Source organism: Coregonus clupeaformis, chromosome 29 (assembly GCF_020615455.1).
Source record: "Coregonus clupeaformis isolate EN_2021a chromosome 29, ASM2061545v1, whole genome shotgun sequence".
NCBI classification, from domain to species: domain Eukaryota; kingdom Metazoa; phylum Chordata; class Actinopteri; order Salmoniformes; family Salmonidae; genus Coregonus; species Coregonus clupeaformis.
This window is the reverse complement of record NC_059220.1, coordinates 45350894-45370559: the sequence shown is the minus strand read 5'-3', so window position 1 is coordinate 45370559 and position 19666 is coordinate 45350894. Positions and strand designations below refer to the sequence as shown.

The following is a 19666-nucleotide window of genomic DNA, read 5'->3' as shown; positions in this document are numbered from 1 at the left end:
ATTTTAACATTCTGTCATAAAGAGCACATATTTAACTTCTTAACAAATATCTCAAGAGGTTAAATTAAGAAAAATGACTATACCTATTTTGTCAAAGCAACAAAATAACTTTGGGTTTAAGTGGGTTAAAAGAGTGTAGATGAATGTGATCCGACTGTTAAATTGAATGTTTTATTAACATTTACACACATGATGTCTGATGCACATAAAAGTCACTCGATTTTGTGCAACAACCCAGATGTAGCCTTACAACAGGATTTCACTGACCATGGCACTGGTTGTATAACACAAAGTGTGAAAAGACCAGGAGCTGTAGATTGACACAGTAAACAAGTGACAATTGTCACGGTTTACTAAGCCAGAACCCAGAAGCAGACCAGGACAAGGTAAATTGAAACAAAGGTGAGTGTTTATTTAATAGATCCACGAGTGAGGCTGAATAATCCAGGGAACAGAGCGGGTGGCGTGGATGGGTTGTTGAGGGTGCAGTGGTAGGTCCAGTAATGGCTCGGCAGCCGCCGACCATCAGGCAGAGGTTGGGTGAAGGTTCCGGGTGAGTGACTGCAGATAGAACAAAACGGAGGTAAGTATACAGCAAGTCAAAAAGGTGCAAAACAACAAAACTAACGCTAGAAGTTCCAAGGCTGATACACGGACAAACATACTGTTCATGGCTAACGATCCGGCAGGGGAATGGATGTTAGGACAGAGCCTAAGAAGGGTGATGATCAGGACCAGGTGTGCAGATTGCTGATGGGATGCAGGTGCGGAAATCAAGAGAGCTCCCGCCTAGCAACGTTGCCCGGCAACCAGGCAGGGAGCGTTCCAGAACCCTCGGGAAACTGGAGATCCCGAGCAGAAAAACTAATACCCAGACAGAAACCGACTCAGACTGCAGGGATCGTTACAGTACCCCCTCCGACGAACGCCACCGGGCGGACTCCCCGGAGCGCCAGGATGGAGGCGGTAGAAGTCACGAATGAGGTCAGCATCTAGGATCTGTCGCCGCGAATCCAACTCCTCTCTTCAGGACCATACCCCTCCCAGTCCACGAGATACTGGAAACCCGGCCCCGCCCGTCTGGAATCCATGATGCGTCGCACCGTGTAGGCAGGACCACCTCCGATCATCCGAGGAGGAGGAGGAGGAGGCGGAGGAGGCAACAGAGGACTGAGGAGAACAGGCTTGAGGCAGGAGACATGAAAGGTGGGATGGACTCTGAGCGTCCTCGGTAGTTTGAGTCGAACTGCCACCGGATTGATCACCTTCTCCACCACAAACGGACCAATGAACTTCGGTAACAACTTCCTAGCCTCAGTCCGTAAAGGAAGATCCCGTGTGGCCAACCAGACCCTATCTCCGATGGTATAGGTGGGAGCGGGGATCCGGCGACGATTCGCCTGGAGCTGATACCGGTCCGAAACTCTAAGGAGTGCCTTTCTGGCCCGATGCCAGGTCCGGTGGCAACGCGAATATGGGCCTGAACAGAGGGCACTGAGAGCTCCTTCTCCTGAGAAGGGAACAAGGGAGGTTGGTAGCCATACAGGCACTGGAAGGGAGACATCCCAGTGGCAGATGTAGGGAGAGTATTGTGGGCATACTCAACCCAAGGCAACTGAGAGACCCAGGAGGTGGGGTTGGAGGAGACAAGGCAGCGTAGCGTGGATTCCATCTTCTGGTTGGCTCTCTCCGCCTGACCATTAGATTGGGGGTGAAAACCAGATGTGAGGCTGACTGTAGCTCCAATGGCCAAACAGAAGGACTTCCAGACAGCAGAGGTAAACTGAGGGCCACGGTCGGAAACGATATCACTGGGCAAACCGTGGACCCTGAAAACCTCCCTAACCAGGATCTCGGACGTCTCCGAGGCAGAGGGAAGCTTGGCAATAGGCACAAAGTGGGCGAACTTGCTGAATCTGTCCACGATAGTCAGAACGACCGTGTTTCCCTCAGAAGCGGGCAACCCAGTGACAAAGTCCAGGGCCAGATGCGACCATGGTCGCCGGGGAATAGGAAGGGGGTGAAGTAGTCCAGAGCTGGGCCGATTGGTACTCTTATTCTGCGCACACACTGGACAGGCAGCAACATAACCCCGAGTATCCTCGGCCATGGCAGGCCACCAAAAACGTCTGCGAAGAAACGCCATCGTCCCGAGCCACGCCAGGGTGACAAGCCATCTTGCTGGCGTGGGACCATTTGAGGACAGCAGGACGAACCGACTCAGGCACAAACAACCGACCGGGTGGACCGTTACCGGGACCGGGCTGCGTCCGAAGGGCCGCCATCACCTCCTCCTCAATCTTCCACCTAACTGCTCCCACGACGCAGTCCCGGGGAGAATTGTCTCGGTCTTGGACCCACTCTCCTCCGTCTTGGAGAACATCCGGGACAAGGCGTCCGCCTTGCCGTTCTTAGATCCAGGTCGGAACGTCAGGGAAAAATTGAATCGTCCGAAAAACAACGCCCACCTGGCCTGACGGGGAGTTGAGACGTCTAGCCGATTGCACGTAAGCAAGATTCTTGTGGTCAGTCCAGACAATAAACGGTTGCTCCGCCCCCTCCAACCAGTGGCGCCACTCCTCCAAGGCAAGTTTCACCGCGAGAAGCTCCCGGTTACCCACATCGTAATTCCTCTCCGCAGGCGAAAGGCGACGAGAGTAGTAGGCGCAGGGATGGAGTTTACTGTCCGTGGAGCATGCGCTGCGACAGGATGGCGCCAACTCCCACATCAGACGCGTCCACTTCAACGACGAACTGACGGGCCGTGTCCGGTTGGAGAGAATCGGTGCGTTGGTGAATCGCCTCTTCAAATCCAGAAACGCTCGATCCGCCTCCGGATTCCACTTGAAGATCCTGATACTGGAAGTCAAGGCAGTTAACGGAGCGGCCACACGGCTGTAATCCCGGATGAATCTGCGGTAGAAATTCGCAAACCCCAAAAATCTCTGGAGCTGCAATCTCGTACCGGGCTGGGCCCATTCCAGAACCGCTCTAACCTTCTCCTGGTCCATCCTAATCTCTCCCCTGGAGATGATGTACCCGAGAAAGGATGTCGTGTGGGCGTGAAACTCGCACTTCTCGGCCTTCACGAACAGGCGATTCTCCAACAATCGCTGCAGAACCTGCCGGACATGCTGGACGTGGTCGGAAGGTTCCTTCGAGAAGATCAGAATGTCATCCAGGTAAACAAACACAAAGAGACCGATCATATCTCTCAGGACGTCATTCACCATACTCTGGAATACCGCTGGAGCATTGGTCAGTCCAAACGGCATCACCTGATACTCGAAGTGACCCATCGGTGTATTGAAACCCGTCAACCACTCGTCCCCCTCTCTGATCCGGACCATGTGATACGCATTGCGTAGGTCTAGCTTGGTGAACACCGTAGCACCCTCTAAGGAGTCGAAGGCAGAACTCATCAAGGGCAGGGGATACTTGTTCTTGACCGTGATGTCATTCAACCCCCGATAATCAATACACGGTCGAAGAGAGCCATCCTTCTTACCCACAAAGAAGAATCCTGCCCCCAGGGGTGATGACGAGGGACCGAACGAGACCAGCAGCTAGGGACTCCTTGATGTAGGTCTCCAAAGCCTCACGTTCAGGTCGGGAGATACTGTATAACCTTCCCTTAGGGTAGACAGCTCCAGGGAACAGGTTGATGGCACAATCATATGGTCGGGTGGGGAGGGAGTGACAGAGCCTTCTGCTTACTGAACACTTCCCCAAATCGTGATATGTCTCGGGAACCAGGGACAAATCTGGGGGTTTAGCCTCAATCACCTGACTGGGAACCGAATGGGGACAGGCAGTCTTGAGACAGTTAGCATGACAATCAAGGCTCCAACTCGTTACCTTGCCCGTCACCCAATCGAACGTGGGATTGTGTTCCTTCAGCCAGGGGTATCCAAGGACCAGAGGAACATGGGAAGACGGCAGAATGAAGAATGAAATCATCTCCGAATGATTCCCCGACAACAGCATCTTAACCGGTTCAGTCCTCATCGTGATACGTGCCAGACTACTGCCGTTCAGAGTGGTCGCTTCAATGGCTTCGGCAATTGCTCCTTGGAAAGCCCCAGCTGTTCCACCAACTCGGCATCAAGAAAGCTTCCATCGGCACCTGAATCGATAAAAGCGTTAATCGCTAAGCTCTGATTCCTGTTCATAAGGGTAGCCGGGAAACGGGGTCTGACAGAGGTATTGAGAGGTCGAAACTGGCTCGCTAAAAGTCCTCCCAACTTTAGCGAGCCGCGCAGTTTGACGACCGCCGGGAACAGGTGGCGAGGTAATGTCCCGAACCACCACAGTAGAGGCAACAGTTAGTCCTACGTCTGAGTTGGCGTTCCTCCTTGGTTAACCCGTGCCGCCCTACTTGCATTGGTTCAGAATCGGAGACAGGACCTCTCCACTAATCCTGTGTGGTGGACGATGATCGACGTATTCTGGTCCAATCCCCGACCCGACTGGAACCTGAGAAGCTGATCGATTGGACGGAACCCATTGCTTCTCCCTCCTTCGCTCTCGGACTCGATTATCCACCCGAATAGACAAGGCTACCAAGCTGTCCAGGTCACTAGGCTCCGGATAGGAGATCAACTCATCCTTGAGCTGCTCCGACAGACCCTGGTAAAAAGGCCGCTTGCAGAGACTCCTCATTCCACCCACTCTCCACAGCCAACGTCTTGAACTCGATCACGAAGTCGGCCACGTCTGCGGAGTTCCTTGGTGAAGCGAAAACAGGCGCCTAGCTGCGTCCCCTCCCTCGGACGGAATGGTCGAAGAGCTTCCTCATCTCGGCCGTGAACCCCTGGTATGAAGCCATGCAGGGGTCTTGTCGTTCCCAAACGGCTGAAGCCCACTCCAGCGCTCGACCACGCAGTAACTCAATCACAAAGGCTATCCTAGCCTTGTCTGTGGCATAAGAGTAGGGCTGTAGATCGAACACTAACCCACACTGCATAAGGAAAGAACGGCATCTTCCCAGCTCCCCCTCATATTTATCCGGCGTCGGAACCTTGGGCTCACGGAAGGACACAGCTCCAGAAGCGGCAGGCGAGATGGGTGAAACCGGTAGTGGATCCTCCACCGGAAACTTGCGCTGGTTCTGGACCTCCGTCAGACCGGTAGAAAGGTTCCGAACTGCCAACGCGATCTCCTGTAGCTCCGTGCTATGATGGCCCAACATCTTCTCCTGATGGGTAATGGCATGGCGAACAGAGTCCAGGTCCGCTGGGTTCATTACTGGCCGGATCGTTCTGTCACGGTTTACTAAGCCAGAACCCAGAAGCAGACCAGGACAAGGTAAATTGAAACAAAGGTGAGTGTTTATTTAATAGATCCACGAGTGAGGCTGAATAATCCAGGGAACAGAGCGGGTGGCGTGGATGGGTTGTTGAGGGTGCAGTGGTAGGTCCAGTAATGGCTCGGCAGCCGCCGACCATCAGGCAGAGGTTGGGTGAAGGTTCCGGGTGAGTGACTGCAGATAGAACAAAACGGAGGTAAGTATACAGCAAGTCAAAAAGGTGCAAAACAACAAAACTAACGCTAGAAGTTCCAAGGCTGATACACGGACAAACATACTGTTCATGGCTAACGATCCGGCAGGGAATGGATGTTAGGACAGAGCCTAAGAAGGGTGATGATCAGGACCAGGTGTGCAGATTGCTGATGGGATGCAGGTGCGGAAATCAAGAGAGCTCCCGCCTAGCAACGTTGCCCGGCAACCAGGCAGGGAGCGTTCCAGAACCCTCGGGAAACTGGAGATCCCGAGCAGAAAAACTAATACCCAGACAGAAACCGACTCAGACTGCAGGGATCGTTACAACAATATAGTTAGTGTTTTAATTGATCAAGGTGACAGACACTAAATCCAGTCAAAGTTTACAATGTCCAAGAAGGCCCGCACATTTAACTACTGTATCCTCCTGACCACCAATGATACAAGAGACAGAGATGTAAATGGATTGCACCATGTGAGGGGATGGATTAAATGATTTATCATCTTTCAGCATTGGACCGAAAACCCAGTAAAGAGTTTCAGTACACAAAAACAGATTGAGTTTCGGCCATATGTTTAGTATCGAATTCTCTGTGACCACACACAAGTCTCCCCAGTGATAATAAAAACAACAACTCTGGTCCTGTCTGTGGTTGTAAACTGGCCTTCATCTGGCGAGGTTTAGAAACTAGATCTACCAGAATGACTGCGTACGCAAGACGAAAATTGCACCCTATCGTGTTACAGTGAGGAATCATTCATCTCACTTGCCCTCTTGCTGTCCACACTATCAAGTCATGCAACTTTAATGCAGGTCATCTGAACAGAGGAACGTGATCTCTGGTCAATCGGTAATATTGCCAATAGGATTAAATGGATTTTCATGGTTTCAAGGCTCAGCTGGTAGCTCAGCTGGTAGAGCACGGCGCTTGTAACACCAAGGTAGTGGGTTCGATCCCCGGAACCACCCATACACAAAAAAAATAAATGTATGCACGCATGACTGTAAGTCGCTTTGGATAAAAGCGTCTGCTAAATGGCATATTATTATATTATAAGGCATTAAACTGACTTAATCGATGCAATCGGGAAGGAACAAATAGCAGAAAACTAGATTTTATTTTATTTTATTTTATGAGGATCTCTTTTAGTCCTCATTTGGTCTAATCTTCCAAAAGTCCTTAAACATTCAAATACAATTTATAATACGATCACATTTTCACATGTAACACACTGTTACAAACAGACATAATATACTGACCTATTGAGCAGATAAATACTCTAACAGTCTGAAATGATAGATTGATTCCTTAATCTACCATAGTCCTGCACAACCTTCCAATTTATTATATTTAAATGGTTCTACAGTATTGTTTGAATTTATACAGTGAGGGAAAAAAGTATTTGATCCCCTGCTGATTTTGTACGTTTGCCCACTGACAAAGAAATGATCAGTCTATAATTTTAATGGTAGGTTTATTTGAACAGTGAGAGAATAACAACAAAAAAATCCAGATAAACGCATGTCAAAAATCTTATAAATTGATTTGCATTTTAATGAGGGAAATAAGTATTTGACCCCCTCTCAATCAAAAATATTTCTGGCTCCCAGGTGTCTTTTATACAGATAACGAGCTGAGATTAGGAGCACACTCTTAAAGGGCCAAGACCAAAGAGCTCTCCAAGGATGTCAGGGACAAGATTGTAGACCTACACAAGGCTGGAATGGGCTACAAGACCATCACCAAGCAGCTTGGTGAGAAGGTGACAACAGTTGGTGCGATTATTCGCAAATGGAAGAAACACAAAAGACCTGTCAATCTCCCTCGGCCTGGGGCTCCATGCAAGATCTCACCTCGTGGAGTTGCAATGATCATGAGAACGGTGAGGAATCAGCCCAGAACTACACGGGAGGATCTTGTCAATGATCTCAAGGCAGCTGGGACCATAGTCACCAAGAAAACAATTGGTAACACATTACGCCATGAAGGACTGAAATCCTGCAGTGCCCGCAAGGTTCCCCTGCTCAAGAAAGCACATATACAGGCCCGTCTGAAGTTTGCCAATGAACATCTGAATGATTCAGAGGAGAACTGGGTGAAAATGTTGTGGTCAGATGAGACCAAAATCGAGCTCTTTGGCATCAACTCAACTCGCCGTGTTTGGAGGAGGAGGAATGCTGCCTATGACCCCAAGAACACCATCCCCACCGTCAAACATGGAGGTGGAAACATTATGCTTTGGGGGTGTTTTTCTGCTAAGGGGACAGGACAACTTCACCGTATCAAAGGGATGATGGACGGGGCCATGTACCGTCAATCTTGGGTGAGAACCTCCTTCCCTCAGCCAGGGCATTGAAAATGGGTCGTGGATGGGTATTCCAGCATGACAATGACCCAAAACACACGGCCAAGGCAACAAAGGAGTGGCTCAAGAAGAAGCACATTAAGGTCCTGGAGTGGCCTAGCCAGTCTCCAGACCTTAATCCCATAGAAAATCTGATGAGGGAGCTGAAGGTTCGAGTTGCCAAACGTCAGCCTCGAAACCTTAACGACTTGGAGAAGATCTGCAAAGAGGAGTGGGACAAAATCCCTCCTGAGATGTGTGCAAACCTGGTGGCCAACTACAAGAAACGTCTGACCTCTGTGATTGCCGATAAGGGTTTTGCCACCAAGTACTAAGTTATGTTTTGCAAAGGGGTCAAATACTTATATCCCTCATTAAAATGCAAATCAATTTATAACATTTTTGACAGGCGTTTTTCTGGATTTTGTTGTTGTTATTCTGTCTCTCACTGTTCAAATAAACCTACCATTAAAATTATAGACTGATCATGTCTTTGTCAGTGGGCAAACATACAAAATCAGCAGGGGATCAAATATTTTTTTCCCTCACTGTATGTTGAAAGGTTTCTGGTTTACTCAGATAAATTATTCAATTTCTTTATTGCTCTGAATCTAAATGTTGTTTTGCCTATTTCTCTTTTCTGTCTGGATTACACATAGATGGTGGATAATCTATTACTAGTATTTACTGAATGTCTGTCTCTTACCAACTGAATACTGTTGTGACTGGAGTTTTGCCGTTTTAAATGGTGTACATTGTGAAATAAAATATGCATGTTTTTTTCAATTATCTTGTTGATTGATGACCAACCAAGAGCATTGTGCATGACTACAACAGAAGAACCATATCGCCACCTTAAAACAATCCTTGCTGCTTTGTTCTGTGCAATCTGCAGCCTCCTAATTTCACTTACTGATGCATTTCCCCAGACCACAGAACAGTAGTTCACCTGACTCCCAATTAATGCTTGGGTTGTTTGCTTAAGAATCTTTCCCGGTAAATATTTAGCTATCCTTCTGATCATGCATGCAGTTTTAAGTATTTTTTTACATAGATGAGTTATAGATGAGATTGGAGCACACATTTACATTTTAGTCATTTAGCAGACGCTCTTATCCAGAGCAACTTACAGTTAGTGAGTACATACATAATATTTTTTATACTGGCCCCCCGTGGGAATCGAACCCACAACCCTGGCGTTGCAAACGCCACGCTCTACCAACATCCCTGGACGACGCTGGGCCAATTGTGTGCCGCCCCACGGGTCTCCCGGTCGCGGCCGGCTACGACAGAGCCTGGATCTCTAGTGGCACAGCTAGCACTGCGATGCAGTGCCTTAGCCCACTGCGCCACTCGGGAGACGCACCAAAGGTATCATTGGCCATTGGTCTTTATTGGTTATTATTGGTCTTCAATGGTTTGTTATTGGTTCATTCAGCAAATTGATTCTGTGATATGTATCTTATGGTATATATTCTATTTGATGAATAGTGTGTATTTATGTATGGAAGTGATCATCTCTTACCCGACGGATACCAGGCAATAGTTCCTACTAAGCTATTTAGAGCCAAATCCTAACATGAGACCTGTGCATGTAACATACATTTCCACGCAAATCTCTAATTGACATCAATGCATGATTTACCTAAAACTCATTTCAACGTCTAGTTTCAATTGATATTTAGTTGAGTTGTCAACTAACGTGAAAAATCCTCGGTTGCAACACTCACTACCGAGTTCCAAACTTCCTCTGGAAGCAACGTCAGCACAAGAACTGTTTGTCGGGAGCTTCATGAAATGGGTTTCCATGGCCGAGCAGCCGCACACAAGCCTAAGATCACCATGTGCAATGCTAAGCATCAGCTGGAGTGGTGTAAAGCTCGCCACCATTGGACTCTGGAGCAGTGGAAACGCGTTCTCTGGAGTGATGAATCACTCTTCGGCATCTGGCAGTCCGACGGACGAATCAGGGTTTGGCGGATGCCAGGAGAATGCTACCTGCCCTAATGCATAGTGCCAACTGTAAAGTTTAGTGGAGGAGGAATAATGGTCTGGGGCAGTTTTTTATGGTTTGGGCTAGGCCCCTTAGTTCCAGTGAAGGGAATTCTCAACGCTACAGCATACAATAACATTCTAGACGATTCTGTGCTTCCAACTTTGTGGCAACAGTTTGGGGAAGGCCCTTTCCTGTTTCAGCATGACAATGCTACCGTGCGCAAAGCGAGATCCATACAGAAATGGTTTGTCGAGATCGGTGTGGAAGAACTTGACTGGCCTGCACAGAGCCCTGACCTCAACTCCATCGAATACCTTTGGGATGAATTGGAATGCCGACTGCGAGCCAGGCCTAATCGCCCAACATCAGTGCCCGACCTCACTAATGCTCTTGCGGCTGAATGGAGCAAGTCCCCGCAGCAATGTTCTAACATCTAGTGGAAAGCCTTCCCAGAAGAGTGGAGGCTGTTATAGCAGCAAAGGGGGGACCAACTCCATATTAATACCCATTATTTTGGAATGAGATGTTCGACGAGCAGATGTCCACATACCTTTGGTCATGTAGAGTATATGAGAGAGAATGAGAGATGATGGTGTTCTTACACTTTGCCTGCCTAAGGACTCTGAATATGCACATACAGTCAGGTCCAAAATGTATAAACTATGCCTAGCCAAAAACCTGGTTGCCTCTGCCAGGAGTCTGAAACTTGACCACAAGTGCAAGACAATAACCCCAAGCACACATCAAAATCCTCAAGGAAATTGTTAATTGACCACATTATCTGCTTTTTGCAATGGCCATCTCAGTCTCCGGACTTGAACCCCATTGAAAACCTATGGTTTGAATTGAAGAGTGCAGTCCATAAGCACAGCTGGAGGATCTGGAAAGATTATGTATGGAGGAATGGTCTACGATCCCTCCCAATGTGTTCTCCAATCTCATTAAAACATTCTAGAAAAAGGCTCAGTGCCTTTACCCTCGCAGGGGGAGGGTGCCCGAGTATTGAAAATAGGGGTGCCAATAATTGTGACCCACATCTTTTTGAGAAAAAAATATTTACAGTATTTCTTAGAGCAATTGTATTAATATAAATAATATAAATTTCCCTTTTTTGCATACAAGGTAGTTCAGTATTTGTATTATTTATTTTATGCAGTCTTTTTTGCTCATCTTTATCAAGGGGGCCAATAATTTATATTAATCAAATATCCTCAAAAAACCCACATTGCAAAGAATCCCACTCTCATCCATGGACAATTTATATCTCATTACTGGTCGCCATATTCATTTATACAGCAGGATGCTTACTGAGGCAATTCAGACTACGTACCTTAGCTCAAGGGTACCATCTGGGACAGGAACCACTATCCTCTCCAACACTCCCATGAACTGCTGACTAAGGGGGAAATGTTTTGGAAACTCACACTTTTCAGGGATCGGAGAATGTATCGGATCATGTCTCCTACCGATTAGGGAACATTAAGCATCAAGAAAGAGCCTGAATGTTGGCAAGCATGAGTTCAGGGATGCCATTTAGGTCAGAGACAGATGGCAAAAGAGCTACATTATACTGAGTGTACTGGACTCAGATAGCTACCTCACGCAGCAACATTATTTGGGGCATTGGTTGGGATGACCTGCATATTGTAGGCTAGTGAAGGGGTTGATTCTCTGACTCAGGGGTTCCCAACCTAGGAGGCGGGGACCTTCAATGACTTGAGGGGTTCGATTATATAGAGATTTTAATTTAGAGATGTTTTACAATTTGTGATTGTTTATACCGATCTTAAATGTTGCATAAATCCATGATGCTTTAGGCTACAAACAAGCTGTAAAATGCCAGAGGAAGACAATACTCTTATGCACATGAGAATATCTTGGTTTGTCTCTATGACATTCAGAAGCTGAGCTAAGACCTTTTAAAGTCGAGGAGTCAAAGAAATTGGACTTGGGAAGTCATCTTTGTTTACCTTTTTTTCGTGATATCCAATTGGTAGTTACAGTCTTGCCCCATCGCTGCAACTCCCCTGCGGACTCGGGAGAGGCGAAGGTCGAGAGCCATGCGTCCTCCGAAACCCGACACTGCCAAGCCGCACTGCTTCTTGACACACTGCTCGCTTAACCCAGAAGCACCAATATGTCAGAGTAAACACCGTCCAGCTGACGACCAAAGTCAGCTTGCAGGCATCTGGCCCACCACAAGGAGTCGCTAAAGCGCAATGGGACAAGGAAATCCCAGCCGGCCAAACCCGCCCCCTAACCCATTTACATTTACGTCATTTAGCAGACGCTCTTATCCAGAGCGACTTACAAATTGGTGCATTCACCTTATAGCCAGTGGGATAACCACTTTACAATATGTTTTTTTCTTCTTTTTTTTCTTTGGGTTGGGGTAAGGGGGGGTAGAAGGATTACTTTATCCTATCCCAGGTATTCCTTAAAGAGGTGGGGTTTCAAGTGTCTCCGGAAGGTGGTGAGTGACTCCGCTGTCCTGGCGTCGTGAGGGAGCTTGTTCCACCATTGGGGTGCCAGAGAACAACAGTTTTGACTGGGCTGAGCGGGAACTGTGCTTCCGCAGAGGTAGGGGGGCCAGCAGGCCAGAGGTGGATGAACACAATGCCCTCGTTTGGGTGTAGGGACTGATCAGAGCCTGAAGGTACGGAGGTGCCGTTCCCCTCACAGCTCCGTAGGCAAGCACCATGGTCTTGTAGCAGATGCGAGCTTCAACTGGAAGCCAGTGGAGTGTGCGGAGGAGCGGGGTGACGTGAGAGAACTTGGGAAGGTTGAACACCAGACGGGCTGCAGCATTCTGGATGAGTTGTAGGGGTTTAATGGCACAGGCAGGGAGCCCAGCCAACAGCAAATTGCAGTAATCCAGACGGGAGATGACAAGTGCCTGGATTAGGACCTGTGCCGCTTCCTGTGTAAGGCATGGTCGTACTCTCCGAATGTTGTAGAGCATGAACCTACAGAACCCGGACCACGCTGGGCCAATTGTGCGCTGCCTCATGGGTCTCCAGGTCACGGATTGAACCCAGGTCTGTAGTGACACCTCAAGGACTGCGATGCAGTGGCTTAGACCTCTGCACCACTCAGGAAGCTGGGAAGTAATGTTATACAATTTGTGACTGTTGCTATAAATTGATCTAATCACTTTCTTTAAAAGAGAATATGTATCATTCAATTGAGGGGTGTATAAATTGTCATAATAAAACATATGATTAGCGGAATAACATTTGGGAAAACAGGGCTAGACTTTATTTTCCTTATCCATTATTATTATTATAATTAAATAGCCTACCTCATGAGTCTTATTAAACTGAGTAGAATTGCAGGAAAAGCTTCAAAACAAAAAACATTTCTAGGTCCCTCAAATACAACAAATTCAAGCTGGTTGTATTTAATATAGGCTCAATAAACAATCAGAAATGTGAATTTCTCAAATGTAAAAAAAAAAAAAAAAAAAAAAGGAAAATGTTTGGGAACCCCTGCTCTGACTCAAACACTGACAACAGCCTATATCCAATGGGTGATCATTGATGCTCATCTGCATGAACCTATGGGGAGTTGATGTTCATTAATAGTAATGTCATGCATATGCATGTTTTGCGCAAAGGAACACAAAAGCTACTACTGTATTATGCATATACTTTTATGGCATGGCGGGAAAGTTCCGTCCGTCCCCAATGCACAAGCGTGACTATGTTGCTAACATCTCACGCAATGGAGTAGCCTAACGTCAGCTTTTGTACTCCAGGAGCCCTACCTTCACTCTGTTCGAAAATATTGCTCCCTCATTGGCGCGCGCGCGGCAGTTGGATAGTGCCAAACTCCCGCGCTTGCGATTTCGTGAGTTCCTCTGAAGTGATGGAGGTCTGTCTGACAGGTCTTTACTCGTGAGATGAGTAATATCTCGAGGTGCGATTGATACTGCCGACTTCAGACATATTTGAGAGTTCCATCACCAACAGAACATTTATTTGGATACTTTCAAAGGATGGAAATACATTTGTTGTGATGGATAAACGAAGATTGGACCATTCAGAAGGTAGGCTATGTTCTCACATTTGTAGCATGATTTATGTTGCCCAATTTGATAGCATACCATATAAGATAACTATGTTTTTTTTCCATTTTTTTTATACATTGTTTCATTTTATCATACTGAGACTATAGGCCGCTATCATATTATAACATCTAATATTTATATGTAGCCTATTTTATTATGTTGTTACAGTATGTTGGTTAGGGATCAGCTCCCATTTTAATGCTTTTGTTTTGCTCCTTCATCTTCTTTGAATGCATTACGGCATTGCCAGAAGCAAAAATTATAAGTAATAACCTCTACAATATAGGTTATTGAGTTTAATTAGAGATATCAGAACCAACTCAAACAGCACCATGCCAAGCTTTCACCATGGCACAGGTGCTGCAATGTCTAGAATAGAAGGCATGCGTGTCCTAACAACTGTATGTTCAATGTGTGCAAATGAAAAAGAATTGAGGAAAAGTCAGATAACACCCAGCACAAATATTTCATATTTATCAATGGAAGTGACTGAGTGAACTGCATGTGTATGTATGAGCAGTAGACAAAGTGATGAAGGGTGATGACCTTGAATGACCAGTCTCTTTAGCATGAGTCATGCCAGTCACTTGTGGACACAATGCTCTTCAGAGTATGGGACACAGTATGACCATTGTTGTTATGCCACAGAGCGGCTTGGATTGACTTCCAAAATGAAACTATTTTGATGTATAACGCAGCTCAGCTGCTGCCTTGACAAAATAGTTGAAATGCTATAGTGTAAGCCACAGTATGTGATGGCAGGTATTTCTACTCAACAAAGTGGTTAAACTTGAAGAGCTACTAGCTGAAATTACGTAGTTATGACACCATTCAATTATTTGAAGAACACTGATTGCACAGGGCATATATCAATTCTTAATTTGAAAGGGAAAGTGGCATATGCACAAGAACCCATTTGAATATTGTTCATATTAGGCTTCCCTTGCTCAATGGATACACACATCAGGCTAGACATGTTTGTCAATTCTCTTTTCATAATTGTTGTTTTTGTATCAACAGTTGAAACCTTTGGAAGTGTCACTCTGACTGAAATGTGTCATTTTTAACATGGTCTTTAAAACCAATATGCCCCGTATGCAAAACAGCATCTACTCCTGCTCCTTAGTAGGCAATAATAAAGTTGTGTGTGCTCCCCATGCTCCTAAATTGAGTTTAGGGCAAAATGATTACATTTAGGAATTTATGCTGAGTATTGACATTAATGTCATGGGGCTGCAATGAGTTAGGATTCTGAACATAACTGCCTCCAATATGACTGAATATTTGGCTCACTGATTTACTTGGCTCACAGATTCCCTGATCAGTTCTGCCACCGTGTGGAGAAAAGTTGTCTGAGTGATCTACTCATCGAGAAGAAGTGACATTTTGAATACAAATAACTAAAACATGTATCTTATTCAATTTACTGTGTCATACAGTGGAAGTCGGAAGTTTACATACACTTAGGTTGGAGTCATTAAAACTCGTTTTTCAACCACTCCACAAATTTCTTGTTAACAAACTATAGTTTTGGCAAGTCGTTTAGGACATATACTTTGTGCATGACACAAGTAATTTTTCCAACAATTGTTTACAGACAGATTATTTCACTTATAATTCACTGTATCACAATTCCAGTGGGTCAGAAGTTTACATACACTAAGTTGACTGTGCCTTTAAACAGCTTGGAAAATTCCAGAAAATGATGTCATGGCTTTAGAAGCTTCTGATAGGCTAATTGACATAATTTGAGTCAATTGGAGCTGTACCTGTGGATGTATTTCAAGGCCTACCTTCAAACTCAGTTCCTCTTTGCTTGACATCATGGGAAAATCAAAAGAAATCAGCCAAGTCCTCAGAATTTTTTTTGTAGACCTCCACAGATTTGGTTCATCCTTGGAAGCAATTTCCAAATGCCTGAAGGTACCACGTTCATCTGTACAAACAATAGTACGCAAGTATAAACACCATGGGACCACGCAGCCGTCATACCGCTCAGGAAGGAGACACGTTCTGTCTCCTAGAGATTAACATACTTTAGTGCGAAAAGTGCAAATCAATCCCAGAACAACAGCAAAGGACCTTGTGAAGATGCTGGAGGAAACAGGTACAAAAGTATCTATATCCACAGTAAAACGAGTCCTATATCGACATAACCTGAAAGGTGGCTCAGCAAGGAAGAAGCCACTGCTCCAAAACTGCCGTAAAAAAGCCAGACTACGGTTTGCAACTGCACATGGGGACAAATATCGTACTTTTTGGAGAAATGTCCTCTGGTCTGATGAAACAAAAATAGAACTGTTTGGCCATAATGACCCTCGTTATGTTTGGAGGAAAAAGGGGGCTGCTTGCAAGCCGAAGAACACAATCCCAACCGTGAAGCACGGGGGTGGCAGCATCATGCTGTGGGGGTGCTTTGCTGCAGGAGGGACTGGTGCACTTCACAAAATAGATGGCATCATGAGGAAAGAAAATTATGTGGATATATTGAAGCAACATCTCAAGACATCAGTCAGGAAGTTAAAGCTTGGTCGCAAATGGGTCTTCCAAAGTTGTGGCTTAAGGACAACAAAGTCAAGTTATTGGAGTGGCCATCACAAAGCCCTGACCTCAGTCCTATAGAACATTTGTCGGCAGAACTGAAAAAGCGTGTGCGAGCAAGGAGGCCTACAAACCTGACTCAGTTACACCAGCTCTGTCAGGATGAATGGGCCAAAATGTACCCAACTTATTGTGGGAAGCTTGTGGAAGGCTACCCGACACATTTGACCCAAGTTAAACAATTTAAAGGCAATGCTACCAAATACTTATTGAGTGTATGTAAACTTCTGACCCACTGGGAATGTGATGAAAGAAATAAAAGCTGAACTAAATCATTCTCTCTACTATTATTCTGACATTTCACATTCTTAAAATAAAGTGGTGATCCTAACTGACCTAAGACAGGGAATTTTTACTAGAATTAAATGTCAGGAATTGTGAAAAACTGAGTTTAAATGTATTTGGCTAAGGTGTATGTAAACTTCCGACTTCAACTGTACATAACTTACTCAAATCAATGTTTTGTCACACAAAAATAATAATAAATAATACACTATTTTTTTGTATTTTTTTTTACAGTGGCTTCAAATAACGGAACGCATGGAAGTAAGAAAGAGAAAATAATCTGCATTGGACTAGGTACACAGCCAAATGTAACCTAATGAGAGAAAGAGGAATATATGGTGGATAGTTGTGGAGCTTAAAAGTTTAAACAAACTGCATGTCAGAACCAGGAGGCTGCTTCTAAATGAAACCAGAGAATGATATGGTGCTTGTTGTGATCCTCCTCAGCATTGTGACCCTGATCACTGCCTTATTGAACGTTTCAGTCATACTTGCTATCATGTACACCAAAAAACTCCACCTGCCCGCCAACTACCTGATCTGCTCTTTGGCTGTCACTGACTTCCTAGTGGCCATCTTGGTGATGCCCCTAAGCGTCCTCTACATCGCCACAAAGAGGTGGATGTTGGGATGTGTAGTCTGTGAGGCGTGGCTGAGCGTGGACATGATCTGCTGCACCTGCTCCATCCTGCATCTGTGTGCCATTGCCCTCGACCGCCACTGGGCCATCACCAACGCCCTGGAGTACGCCTGCAAGAGATCCCCGCGCCGCGCCGCCATCATGGTCACCATCGTGTGGACCATCTCTATCCTGATCTCAGTGCCACCTCTGTTCTGGAGGCACAGCGGGGATGACAACTTCGGCAACTACACCAAGTGTATCATCGAGCATGACCACATCGGCTACACCATCTACTCCACCTTCGGGGCCTTCTACATCCCCATGGCCCTCATCCTCATCCTCTACTACAGGATATTCATCACTGCCCGGACCTTGTACCACAAACAGAGCTCCTCTGGGAGCCTGTGTAAGAGGAGAGCTAGCAGCCACAACTGCCTCAGTAGCTGCCGCATCACACCAATGTCTCTCTGTGCGTCTGAGCTATCTACCTCAGATCCCGCGCTAAACACAGAGCTGAATAGAGTCAACGGTCCCACCTGCCTAAGTCAGGTGGCATGGGACCGGGGGACTTGTGATGAGAGGACCCAGATCTGTGCCTCCAGAGAGAGGAAGGCTGCCCGCACACTGGGCCTCATCCTGGGGGCTTTTATCCTATGCTGGCTGCCTTTCTTTGTTAAAGAGTTGCTGGTGGGCCTCCGGGTGTTTCATGCCTCAGCACAGGTGTCGGACTTCCTCACGTGGCTGGGATACGTTAACTCACTCATCAACCCCCTGCTCTACACCAGCTTCAATGAGGACTTCAAAAAGGCTTTTAAGAAACTGCTCCGATGTAACAAGTGCAAATAGGACTGCTTTCGTGGCTATGTCTGGGCTGATTGTTGATTGGCTGTAAACAATGTATTAAAGAAGCCATATATCAAAAAATGTTATACATGAAGAATACATTTTGCTTTTGGAATAAAAGAGGGTTTCATTTGAACTGAGAAAATTGTAGTGTTGTCACGACTTCCTCCGAAGCTGCCTCCTCTCCTCGTTCGTCGTCACCGGCCTTCTAGCCACTGCCGCTCCTCGTCTCATCATTCCATTTGTTTTGTCTTGTCTATTACACACACCTGGTTCATATCCCCTCATTAGTACATGTATAAGTGTTCCCTCTGCCCCCTTGTCCTTGTGGGTGATTGTTTAATGTGAGGAGAGAGTAGCTCGGTTGAGCTACGTGTACTTTGTATTGCCGGGGTATATTTTCCCTGTGTGCCTGTTTTGTTCCAGTGCGCCTGTTTTGCGCACTGGACTGTTTGACGCTATCCAGCGTAACTCTGTACTACGGAATAAACTCTGTATTCTGTGATTTACCCTCCTGCGCCTGACTTCTTCAAATCACCTCTCACAATGTGCCTTTATCCAGAACAGTAAATAACAGATAATATAGGCTACAGCATGTTACAATTACAAAAGCACTGTACTGTACTGTTCTGTGTTATGCATTTAGTTGTCAATATAAGTAATAAATCACCAATAGCAATTAGTCTTAGTGATTTACAGCAGCCTATACAATTAACATTATGAATCCAGGAATACAATTACTGTAAGAGTGGAGAAAATAATAGTTATGATTCATGACATGGTTGCGCCATAAGCTAAAAAGAGCCTTTAAATCTCAGAGATTTCATGTGCCATCCTCAATGCTTATTGAGTTACATCTGCCAGGGCCTAGTCTCCAACGCAACCAAGGCCGGGAGATTTAAAAACACACCGGTAAACAGAAAGATGAAGCGATAGTACCGCATCTTAATGGGGCAAACTGCAGTTTAAACAATAAAAAGCGGCCACCCCACCACTGTTTTGGTAAACAGCTGAAGGATGGGGCTGGAGAAATGTAACCACTCAAATTCATAGACAGAGCAATGGATGCAAGGACTGGCCGTCCATGATATCAACAGTCTAGTTGTATCTATGTTTTGAGGCTATAAAGTGTTAGTTTACAATTACATTGTTTACAAACAATGGAGTAAAACAAGCTTATATTTTGGGTTCTGATGGGGTACAACAGTTGAAATATTACGTTTAGATGTTATGTGATACTAGGAATGTCGTCATGTCAGATGATCAAACTTTATGTAGCTGAAGATATCAATCCCAACTCCTTTACCTAAATAGTTCATCATTGTCTTACCCTTTTCCCTTCTTTTGCAACGCAGCATGTGGCTTCAGAGGTGATGTTCTTTGGGACCACCATGGTTTTCT

General features: G+C 45.9%; 1 protein-coding gene across 1 annotated transcript; it reads left to right on the top strand.

Annotated features, from left to right (window-relative positions):
* The first annotated feature begins 13739 nt into the window (after nucleotides 1-13739).
* On the top strand, nucleotides 13740-18460 carry LOC121545108 (5-hydroxytryptamine receptor 1E-like). The gene is made up of 2 exons (XM_041855508.2): nucleotides 13740-13893; nucleotides 17035-18460. Exon 2 carries the CDS (start codon nucleotides 17204-17206, stop codon nucleotides 18266-18268), a length of 1065 nt encoding a protein of 354 aa, XP_041711442.2. The 5' UTR covers nucleotides 13740-13893; nucleotides 17035-17203; the 3' UTR covers nucleotides 18269-18460.
* The last annotated feature ends 1206 nt before the right edge of the window (nucleotides 18461-19666 follow it).

Coding starts and splice junctions, on each gene's coding strand:
- LOC121545108 (XM_041855508.2), top strand. CDS start 17,204: ATGAAACCAGAGAATGATATGGTGCTTGTTGTGATCCTCCTCAGCATT.